This window comes from Filicampus tigris, chromosome 4 (assembly GCF_054856515.1).
Source record: "Filicampus tigris isolate MCC_2025a chromosome 4, RoL_Ftig_1.0, whole genome shotgun sequence".
In the NCBI taxonomy this organism is placed as follows: Eukaryota; Metazoa; Chordata; class Actinopteri; order Syngnathiformes; family Syngnathidae; genus Filicampus; species Filicampus tigris.
This window is the reverse complement of record NC_141220.1, coordinates 27,678,762-27,690,635: the sequence shown is the minus strand read 5'-3', so window position 1 is coordinate 27,690,635 and position 11,874 is coordinate 27,678,762. Positions and strand designations below refer to the sequence as shown.

Here is an 11,874-nt window from a genome sequence, read left to right as displayed (position 1 = left end):
ATTAGACAAACAGCCACACAAACACAATTGAGACGTTTGCAAAATGTTTCCAATATAAAAGCAATTTAGTCAGTAGTCACAATGATTTGGCCTAAAATTTAGGAGACAATCTGTGCCGAGCACTTCCGGGTTGCTCGCCTTCCCCTGTCACGTGATCTGCGCATTACAGCCCCCACCTTCCCTCCCTCTTTCTCCTCTTCCAACTATTATCCTCCTCTTCCCAGGGATTACACGGTGCCTGTCCGCCTGTCAGGGCCGTGGAACAGCTGCTTTAACCCCGCCAAAAATCTCGGTCGCTTCGGCGGAAGGTCGAAGACATTGAAACGCCAGCACCATGTCCGCCAGCTCGGCCTTCAACGACGAGAAAGGGGGCTCCTCCAGCGTCGGGGAGCCCGAATATGGCCACGACCCGGCGAGTGGTGGGATTTTCTCCTCCGACTATAAAAGGTAAACCTGTGCTCGCTTCCTTGCCAAATCACTGCTGACGTCCATTGTGAGCGTTATTTCAATGTCAACATCTGGCCTGAATTGAGCTAGCGTCAATTGAATGTGCTCCACTATCCTCTGATTAGCTGTGTGGTTTCTTGGTGGTCGTAATTTGGTTCGCTCGAGCTTTCTGACCTTACGGAAGATTCAAGAGAAAAAAAATGAATATAAAGAGGAAGAAGAATATAGCTTGAATTATTGTAATAGTAAGTGGACGTGTTAATTTTTTGATATGAGGCGTAATAAAAGTCCGTTTAAAAAGGATCACTAGCAGGCCTCAACTCTATTTTATTCAGCACCATCCCTTCTGGACAGCGCCCCCTTTTCTAAAACGCTTAAACAGTACAGCGAACCCCCGCATATTCACGGTTTGGCATTCGTGATCTTTTCTGCGGGGGTACCTTATCCTTCAATATATTTAGGTTAACAGTGACCCTGCGCACTTCTGGACGCAGCCACAGCCGCCCTGTTAGAGGTCGACACATTGTTTTGTTCCAGTGCTTATTGAGTTTTTGAATAGATACATTTGATAGCAAACATCAAAACATGATGAATTACTGCACTGTGTTAGGCTGCAGTGGTGGAGCTAGAGTTTTATCCGTGGGGGGGGGACCATGAGGTGGCCAAGGCTATCTCAGGGTGTCTGCAAAACAAAAACTTGGAAACACTATCAGCAATCAACATGCACATTTGTTTTTATACTGAATAAAATTTCATACAATCATACACAGACATCTAAAACATTGGCAATGCCAATAGCTACAATGTAAATAATAATGTTAATAATAATAATGTTATTACGTTGTTTCTTTTTAGATACCACTCATATCTTGCCCACCCCCTCCCCACATTTTTAAAATTCTTCTAAATTCTACACGCCCTATCAAAAACATGCGCCGCCTATTGTTATTTCAAGGCTGGCAACACTTACAGTCACACAATGTTATAAACTCTACACTTTTAGCCTAAAAATGTCAGTGAAAATAGACTAATGTAGATGTTTATTTTAATATTCAAACTTTTCAGATAGTTGACACAATGTGGGCGTATTTAGACCAGGGATGGGCAACAGGCAGTGGCCTGCGGTGGCCTTTGATTAATTTTCCTTCGCATATATATATATATATATATTTTTTTTTTACAACCCCCCCAAAACTTCAGAAAATGCAGATAAACAATTATATGTTCCCTACATCTGCTTTGACTTTGGAAAAAAATGCTCAACATTTTAGCGTACTTTCTCACGTTACGGACCAAACCAGTAACTGAATCATACTTGATTTATATTTGTGAATTTTCCGCACTGTTGTGGATTGAAATTAAAACATCTTTCATTATCTGTTTCATCGATTAAGTGACAAAATAATTGGCAGATTTATCGATTATTAAAATAATCGTTAGTTCCAGCCCTAAGTTCAGGGAGTAAATGTCATAAACCGAGGACCCCGACTGCCCTACTGCACACACGGACTAATAATGACTGAGGAGTGACCGGTCGAATCTATGGCGAAAACGAATAGTTAATATAGTTACTCAAAAGGATAAATGAAGGTTATGGCGAAGAAGGTGCACTAAACAAAAGACAGTGGTTACAAAATCAAACTACAAGGGACTGACTGCATCTCCCACAGCCAGCCCCGAACACCAGCAACCCAGTCCCTCTTAAACCGGTGCTGGTGCCACACCGGAAGCAAATTAACTAATTTGGTTACTCTCCCCTGCTCTGATTGGATGGCTACAATCAGGGCGGAGCAGGGGAGAACACACACACACACACACACAAATAAAACGGCCACGACCCAACGTGGGCCGTAACACTGCGCTAAATGAGTTGTTGTTGTGAAAGAACAGTAATGGTAATAAAAAGACAACACAGTAAAAGAAGATCTCTGTTCCCTGGTCATTCCAGCTTCATGTGGGACCGTTGCATGGTTTCCCCTCGCTTGTGTGAGTTTTTCCACCCAAGTTCCAAAAACAGACATGCTTTTGTTCCAAATTTTCCATATGTGGGAGTGGGAGTGCAAATTGGGTGGATGATTAAGCGGTGTGACTTTTTTTTTCTTCCAGCAAGGGGCGCTCATTCCTTATTGAGGTCAGAACTTGTGGCTGTGAAATATGACCCTTGTCTGTTTGCGGTTACCATTAAATTGATCAGTGGTTGCAGTTGTCTTACAGATTTGTGGTGCAATCCCCAATTCCAGTGAAGTTGGGACGTAATAATGAAAAAAAGAATAGTAATTTGTAAATCCTTTTCAACCTGTAGTTGAATACACTACAAAGACAATATCTTTAATGTTCAAACTGATTTAACGTTATTCTTTTTTGTTGTTGCAAATATTCAGTCATTTAGAATCTGATGCCTGCAACACATTCCCCAAGAATGTTGTTTACAACTGTGCTGCATGAGTTTTCCTCTCAATGAGCATTTGGAAACAGAAGACACTAATTGTTGAAGCTTTGTAGGTGGAATTCTTTCCAGTTCTTGCTTACACATCCCAGATCTGTTTTAAACTGTGTGCTGATAAACAATCCCAATGGTCCTTTTCCTCTTTGGCCCGGTGGCCACAATCGTCATCCATGATTTCCAAAAGCAATTTGAAATGTGGACTCATCAGACCACAGCCTACTTTTTCACTTTTGAAACGTGATACTCACAATTTCAATTACCGTAACTTGTTCACCTGTGGAATGTTCCAAAAGTTTTTTTTTTTTTTTTTTGCATTGCTCAACTTTCCCATTTTTATGTTGTCCCTGTCCCAAAAACCCACACACAATAATGTTCTTGAGTTTGAACATCTTGTCTTTGTAGTGTGTTTAACGGAATTTAGTTTGAAAAGGATTTCCAAATCATTGTATTCGGTTTTTATTTATGTTTTTCACAACCTCCCAACTTCATTGAATTTGAGGTTCCGGGGAGTGTCTGCAGATTAACCAGTTTTGATCTTCCATCTTTTTTTTTTTTTTACTGGTTTTCCGTACACATTCATGACAACTTTTTACAACCCTAGGAAGTGGTGTTCTGGTTGACCAAGCTTTCGGGTATTTGAGAGTGTTTTCCAGTACAGTCGAACACAATCTGTTAGGCATTCACTGGTCCAGCGCATTGTCTGATCTGTAGCTAGCTATTGTATTTGTGGGTTTTGTCAAACCCTTACATCTAACACATCACGTTGACAGCGATGTGTTTTGGTTGCGCGGACATGAGGTAATTGTCCCTCTGCTCTTGTATTTGTTTTCCAAATATGACTGAAAATGATGCTATGAGCTCTATACAACACAAAGAATAAAGGTTGTTATCAGCCTATTTCTGAAAATGTGTATGTGAGTGAGCTGCGGTGACATCACCAAGTTTCTCTGTCCGGAACTTGCCAGCTAGGCTGGGCAAAGATTTGCCAATTTCAAACAACGGCAACTACTGTACATGGAAACATGATCATGCCTAAGCCCCAAAAGATGAGCAGAGTTGCAGTGTTTACAGTTTCGGCAGATGCTTGAATATTCTGCAAATTTGTTGACATAGGATTGCTATTTGTGTTTGATGACGTGCGACGGCACATGCCGTTGTGCGTTGACTCCCACGTCACTCACCTGTCCGAGTTCCACCATTTTTAAAGTCACACACACTCAAAGTCGCATATATTGTGTTACGTTGAGATGGCGACCCCAAGCGGACAACCAACCAATTTTGTTGTTTAATAATGCAACGTCTGTTTTGATTCAATTTACTTGATGATTCAATAGGATAATCGGTGAAGTCTATATTTAGTGTACTTGTATTTAAAGCGGAAGTCAACCCAAAGATATTTTTTTCAAGAATATGTTCCCAGCAGGCCCACTAGTTGAAACACGGCATTCGGATTAATTTTGCGTTTGTGGAATATAAATTAAGTAGCAAAATGCATTCCTTTTTAGCCATCTCTGGGGGCGGCCATTTATTTCTTCTATCGACTGAAAATGACATCACAACTGCTCAGGTAACGACCAATCACGGCTCACTTCTTTTCTGAAGCCGAGCCGCGATTGGTCGTTGTCATTTTCAGTCGACAGAAGACAAAATGGCCGCCCCCAGAGATGGCTAAAAACGAGTGGATTAACACTTATTCCGCAAACGCAATATTAATAAGAATGCTTTTGTTTCAACTAGTGGGCTTGCATAGAACATATTCTTGAAAAAAAAATGTTTGCGTTGACTTCCCTCTTTAATATATTCAATAGTTGCAGCCCTAATTAAGATGCCTGAAAATATGAATCATGTCTCCTTTGAAAATTCTGCTTGCAGCTAAAGCTGACTGAGCTTTGGCACATCATCACAGGAGGACTCGTTTTCATCCTGTTTAGGGGGAGGGAGAGGCTGCCGAGAACGCTGCTGAGTCATGTTAGAAGAAGAAAACAGCATGTTTGGAAAAAAAAAAAAAAAGCTGCGACGGTTATAGTGAGCGAGGGGACTCAGGATGAGAAAAGCTGTCGATGGTTGCGAGAGGCAATGCTAAAGTCATCATGAGCGCGCTTCCCCATGCATGTGTGTGTGTGTGCGCAATGACTGAGCGACAGGGAGAGGCCGGCTCTGCAACAGCGAGCACGTGAACAGCGGGGAGGGGGGGGGGGGGCGCCAGGGACTCCACGCCCCTCTGTGACGAGCATCCTTTTAACAGCACGGCTGATGGCAGCTTGGCCAGATGCAGCGGCAACAGCGGCAGGAGTAGGAGCAGGAACGGGAAGGATCCCCCCCCCCCACACCCACCGGCAATCGTATTCGGATTACCGTGTCCCCGTCGCCACGGAGACGTCTTTTTTTGCAGGAAGTGGAGCACTTCTGGAGAGGCTTGTTGCGTCATCCCTGCGTGAGATGTCCACACTGGACCAGAAAATAGTACTTGTGACATTCTAGCTGTTTTGATAATAACATAGGAGCAGCTGCCGGCCTTTCACCGTTTCAACGGGGATCCCGCAAAGTTTTTGGGAAAGAAAAGAAAAAAAACAACAAAAAAAAAACAAAAGCAGAAGATGACCGCCATGCAGAAGCTGCTGCAGCTGCCCGTGAACGCGGTAAACATGGTGAAGACGGTGCAGAGTCAGGTGCAGGGCCACGAGGAGGACAAGAGCCCGGTGCTGACCCCCGATGGCGGGCAGCAGACTTGGTACAGCGCCCTGAGGCCCGACGAGTTGCGCCACCTTCGCTCAGGGAGCAGCGGCGGCGGCGGAGGAGGAGGAGGTGGCGGCGACGGAGGAAGAGAACAGGAGGAGCGAGCGCCACTGGAGGAAGGTGGCGGCGCTAACGGGAGTTCCCAAAGTCAACTTTTGCGGTAGGATGGTCGCCAGAATCCCAAATGTGCTGGAATACCAATCAGAGGAATTGGCGAAGAGTTGTCGATTAATTTGGTAATCCATTAGATGTCGATTAATCAATTGTTGCGCCTCTAACGTAAGCCATTTAACTCATTCACTGACGGACATTTTTAGACCCTCTTTTACCGTAACGTTTGAAAAAATTTGAAAAAAATAAATGAATTAATTCTTGGGATTGAATGGTTGGACTTTGAAAAGACAAGTCATTTCGTCAATGGCAGAGAATGAGTTAAAAATAAGTGACTGACTGCAAGGAGGATTTTTGCGAATAAATCACTTCATTTAAGGAGCAACTTTATAGTTTTGCGGCACTTTTCTTTTGCCTGCTATTTTGCTATTCCAATTTGGATCTTCTCTATCAGTCTTCTGCGAAAAGTGGAGTCAAACACCCAAGCAAACGCCAAACGGTGCCAAACGCGCTAGCCGTGTCAATTTGAGGTTAGCTTAGCATTTAGCACGGCTTCTCCGTCTTTTCTCGTCATCCCTTCGTGAGTCGGATACCTGTCAGGAATGCAGGCGATGATTACTGACTTAGGAGCGACTGCGCAACGTGTTTAGGCGCACTAGTAGCCAGGCAAAAAGCTGTTGCTAGCTAGCTTCTTCTGCGCAATTAGCACAGAGCTTCCATCGACCTCTGACTACCTGCGGTAGGTGACGTGAGCCCAGCGAAGCTTTTTTGGGACGGTCTTGGCGGTTGTTCTTCTACTGTCTTTTGGTTGATTCTCAGTTTTGCTCTTCAAAGTGTTTTGATGAGGCGCAAAATGCTAATTTTGCCTTGCATAAATAGTATTGGGTTTTTTTAAGATGGTGCTGCTCACAAGTTATTATGTTTGGGCAGTTAAGAGCTGCTGGGCTAATTAATAATGCACGCAAATGATCTGTTAGCTTGGACGTCCTGCATCATAGCCGCAACACAATTAGCAAAACAATGCAAGCAAGGTGTCTCAGCCTAATTTGAGTATATTGTAAATTTAGAAACTTTGAATGAGTCATGCAAATACATTTTACTGGTTTTCTCTGCCCCCCCCAAAAAAAAATAAAAATCGGCACAGCATCGTCCTATTGTCGTGCAGACGTTCCAGGTGGGGAGTGCCTTTTTCAGGTAACCAGAGACCCGGCGTGCTGCTGCGGTTAAATAATTCAGAGCTGTTTGTAGATCCCGAATTCAAGAGGCAAGAGTTGGTGTCGAATTATTGCCAGCCCTTTGGGAAGAAGAAGCCCCAACCTGAGTGTCATTTTCTTTCCTAAAGTGAGATTCATATTGGCAAAACACATCTTCTGGAATTGTGCCCCAAAAAAAAAAAAAAAAAAATCAACAGCTTGCTGTGGGATGGCATTCCACTTGACAAAAAGGAGTCAATGTGGTTGTGTAGATTACTCAAAAACAAAGAGAACGCCTGAGCCAACTTCTGTTTTTCGACTTTGAAGTTGCCAATACAACTCATTGGGAGCAAGCGTGCACGGATGTCTTAGGGTGGAAGTTGACTAGCTATGCTCTGATTACCGCGCTTTGAAAAAGTCAAAAGTTACGCCGAGAGGAGGAGGAAGGGAGCGAGACGAAAAAGGCAGATGGATTTTTACTCTGTTGATTAATGTGCATTGTCCTTAACAAAAAAAAAAAAAGGTGCCAGCGGGTACTAGTTAGCCCCAAGAACATTAGTAGCCCACTGGTCTGTTCTAAAAATAGCTTACCAGTGATGGGACAATGTCATTTACTTAGAAGAAGAATATCATCATTTATTTACTGATTTGAACATAACATGATGCGCATTTCTTCAAGTAACGCCGCCATCTTGTGTTCCATCGAGACTGTGGCGTCGTGTGTAGGAGATGCTGGCCCACACCTGCCTGGTCACACATTGCTGTGAGGTGACACGGCACCCCTGCGGAGTTTGGTCGCAGACTGTGTGGCTATGGGATGACCACTAGTTACGTAATCGCATGCCTATATGACTCTGCATGGAGATTTCCTTCAATGAGGACAAGCCTCGTTTTCTCCAGTGATGGAAATGCCGCCCTACGGCGTCACTCTGCCTCCACCGCAATGTGTTGCTCTCTTGGCGCAATAATAAGCAATACTTCTCCAGCTGGTCCTTTTGGGTGTGCAACCCAACCACCACAGAAAACAAAATCTGCAGCGATCCTTGTTTGAATTCGCGTGAGTCAACGACGACTATACGAAGCCTAATCATGATTGTAAGTTAATTAGTAGAGGCCATTGTACAAATGAGCTTGAGCTGTTTGGCCGGTTACGATGGTCATATTTTCCATCCACGTATGCCCGGCATTTGCAAATCATTTTGCTGTATGTCTGGTTGCCGTGGAAACTGCTTTGTGGAAAGCCATGAATGAGTCTTGTACAGCTTTTTACACCTTAACACCATAATTCACATCTGAATGCTGTGCTGCATCTTTTTACAAGTTGTGGATATTAGTTCTATTAGCTTATATGTAGTGTGATGACCAGAGCTGGACACTTGACCCTTTTTTTGCCCGTCCGGCCGCGACCCCCCCCCCGGCCATATTCATAAACATTGTCAGCCCCCGCCCCGTTCCGACCGCAGCCCCCAAAAAAACGACGTGATGATGCCCCCGCGGGAGGGATGCTAACGGAAGAGGTTTATTTAAAGACAATGAGCTGGCTAACTTACTATTCAAACCCGCTGCGGACACGCTTCAAACGCGCCACTTACTCACGTACTTACCCAGCTGCGTGTGCTGTACTTACTTCCATTGCGAGCCCTGGGGTTGGTTTTGTCGTATTGTATAATTATTTGGGTCCAACAGACGACAAGTCTGCAAGCATTCAACAAGTTGCTTATTTTCCACATTTCCCCTCCTTCACACTTACCGGCCTTCAAAATAAAAAGCATGCCAGCAAACCACTACGACACGACTAGAAAGTCTTTTAATTTGTAAGCCGTCGTTGAAAAAGAAGCTTCAAGCTGTTGAATGCCACTCCCAGACACTGGACGTTTACCCGTCGTCCAAATAAACATACAACAAAGAGTGTTTATTTAAAACAACCAAACATTGCCTTCAGAACGGCTATCTTAAAGTACAAGTCAACACAAATATATATTTTTCCAGAATATGTTCTATGCAGGCCCACTAGTTGAAATACGGAATTCTGATGAATATTGCGTTTGTGGAATATGAGTTAAGCAGCAAAAATCCACCTGTTTTAGCCATCTCAGGGGGCGGCCATTTTGTCGCTTCTGGTGACTGAAAATGACATCACAAATGCTCAGGGCTCAGACAACGACAAATCACGGCTCACCTGTTTTCTGAAGCTGAGCCATGATCGGTCATTATCTGAGCAACTTCGATGTCATCTTCAGTCGACAGAAGTGACAAAATGGCCGCCCCGTGTGCTAGCTAAAAACAGGTGGATTTTCTCATTTTCCACAAACGCAATATGAATCAGAATGCCTTGTTTCATCTAGTGGGCTTGCATAGAACATATTCTTGAAAAAAATATGTTTGGGTTGACTTCCTCGTTAATGCTACGATATAATTGAAAACGCCGTTGACATGCTTCCAGTTAGCATATCATCGATAAGTGTGGTTTTAGAGCACTTTAAGCAATGGATATTTGAACACAAACGGTGTTGCAACCCTGGTAGACAATATAACAACTCTCACAGCCATATACTATTTATCGTTTGCAAATCATGACTATTACTAAAGCTTACTTAGTCAGTTGTGAAACTCTTCTTCGTGTGTGTTCTATCTTTGTATTATTGTAACATTTTGCACAGTTTGGACATTAACACTGCAGTTCAATAAAGTAAACTAAACTCTACTTGCATGATTACGATTTGAATAAAATGTATTGCATATGAAGTGAACTGAAAATTGCATCAATTGAAGCAAACCGTTCCAACAGATTCAAAGTTAAATACAACTGAACTGTACTTAAGTTTAAGTAGCAGTTGGAGCATTTAATTCAGTCTTTCAGTCCCAAACTTGGGAGAATCTCCACACTAAGCAAATAAACGACACTAAATCGTGAGGAATTCGATTTTCTGTCACCGTGTGTGGCGGCAAAGTTTGATGGCTGGCCATAAAACAACAAAACGCTCATAAGTCAGCTCCAGAAGGTCAGAGCCTGAGCAAACGTGGCGAGAGATTCATAGTCCACTGGCAAAACGCAGCGCCGCAAGAACGCCCTCCAAACTGCCGTGCTTTTTCTTCACTCTCAGACACGACGACCTGAAGGAGATGCTGGACAGCAACAAAGACTCTCTGAAGCTGGAGGCCATGAAACGCATCGTGGCGGTGCGTAATCATTTTTCTCTGTGGGATTTTGCCAAAAACGCAGCTGGGTTTTTAATTGCACACGGGCACGGAAGACTAGCTGCTTGCTTTGCTGCAGTTTAATGTCCCGAAACTTTGAAAAGAGCGGCTGAAAGTGTTTTGGAGCATAAACTGCGGCGGGCGGCAACGATACAGTCGGCTGTTAAATATTCATAACGCCGCCACTATCTGCTCGCTTTGGATCCCCGCATGGTAGCCGGTTTGCAAAAGCTAGAGAGGGAAGCGATCTACTGTTAAAATCCCAAGTCCCCTGCGTGTGAATTCCTCACACGGTGCTTTTGTGTCCCCCCCCCCCCGCAGATGATCGCTCGAGGTAAAAACGCGTCAGACCTCTTCCCCGCGGTGGTGAAAAATGTGGCTTGTAAAAACATTGAGGTAAGCGTCACCCACCCTTCCTCCTCCTCTGTGTAATTTATGCACCGGCTTTGTGCTTATCATATTTGCACAGCCTCATGTGGTTTGGGTTCATCTCACCTGAAGGAAATGGCAATTTTCTTCTCCGTCCTCGCCCGTCCGTGCCTTTCAGCGCCGTGTTGCTTTTTGCCTCGCTTAGCAATGGAAATAATTGCAGCGTTTTCTTTTGACTCCCTCTCTGCTCGTAGGTGAAGAAGCTGGTCTACGTTTATCTTGTGCGCTACGCCGAAGAGCAGCAAGACCTCGCGCTGCTCTCCATCTCCACCTTCCAGCGAGGCTTGAAGGTACACAGCGTGAGCTGGCGTTTTTGTTTGCCCTTTTTATTTGTTAGTCGACCGCTTCCCGAACTCATCACATTAGGTACACTTGCAAAATCGAATGAGAGCCAAAGCAGTAAAGCACAACATTTTTTTTTTTTAACATGAAAAATACTAGATGATAAGACAGACGAAATGGATGAAATGCTTGCAAATATTATAGGAAAAAAAGTAGTTGAAGAAAAAGTAGACACCAAAAATACAGAAATGGGAAATATTAGAGAGAAATATGAAAGAATTTAACAAAGCAGATCAAAAACCTAAAAATATTTGACAAAAATATTAGATGAAAAAATGATCAATTGTGGATGAGAAAAAAAATCCGACACAAAATACACAAATCTTAGAAAAAAAAACAGAGGAAGATATGAACGTATTTGACAAAAAAAAAAAAAAAATCTTCAATGAAAAATAGAAATGCTTGAAAAAAAAAGAGGTTAAAATAACTATTTTAGAAAGACACGAAATATTATCAATGCAAATATTAGAAAGCTATACAGTATATCGTCGCTGTCCTGTCGCTATAAAAATATAAAAATATTTTTATTTTTACGTAAATGAGGTTTCTGTCTTAGCCATTCCATTAAAGTATTTTCACAGGTTAGCGACGATATACAAAATATTAGGTAAATTAAAAATATTTAGCAAAAAATTCTAAAATATTAAATCAAAACCCCACAAATTTCAATACAAACTACACATTCTTAAATTAAAAAAAATTACAAATTGGGGAAAAAAAGAAATAAATAAATATATATATATATATATATATATCCGAAGATGCAATGAACAAATACGGCCTTCATGGCCGTGTTTCTTTGTCGTCTTCCTCTTCTTTATCTTCTTCCACCGTTTTGCTAGCTTGGTGTTGCGTTGCGCGGCGCTTGGGAGAAGCCGCTGGACAATGACTGCATGACTTTCAGAGACACTTAATACGAGACTAACGATAATCAGCAGTTTTACCAGTCAGAAGAACAACAATCTGAACTGC

The 11,874-nt window shown here is 42.9% G+C and overlaps 1 protein-coding gene across 13 annotated transcripts in view; it reads left to right on the top strand.

Moving 5' to 3' along the window:
• Positions 1–11,874, top strand: part of ap3b2 (adaptor related protein complex 3 subunit beta 2) — a 34,978-nt gene that overhangs the window by 871 nt on the left and 22,233 nt on the right. For 6 of the 13 annotated variants that reach the window (XM_086028058.1, XM_086028057.1, XM_086028059.1 and 3 more), the window contains exons 1-4: positions 142–447; positions 10,038–10,113; positions 10,453–10,527; positions 10,755–10,850. In XM_086028058.1, the coding sequence (XP_085884184.1) occupies positions 335–447; positions 10,038–10,113; positions 10,453–10,527; positions 10,755–10,850 (360 nt within the window). In that variant the 5' untranslated portion in view covers positions 142–334. Of the gene's footprint in view, positions 1–141; positions 448–4,623; positions 5,790–10,037; positions 10,114–10,452; positions 10,528–10,754; positions 10,851–11,874 lie in introns of those variants that run through there. The other 7 variants (XM_086028053.1, XM_086028046.1, XM_086028048.1 and 4 more) reach the window with 7 other exon arrangements.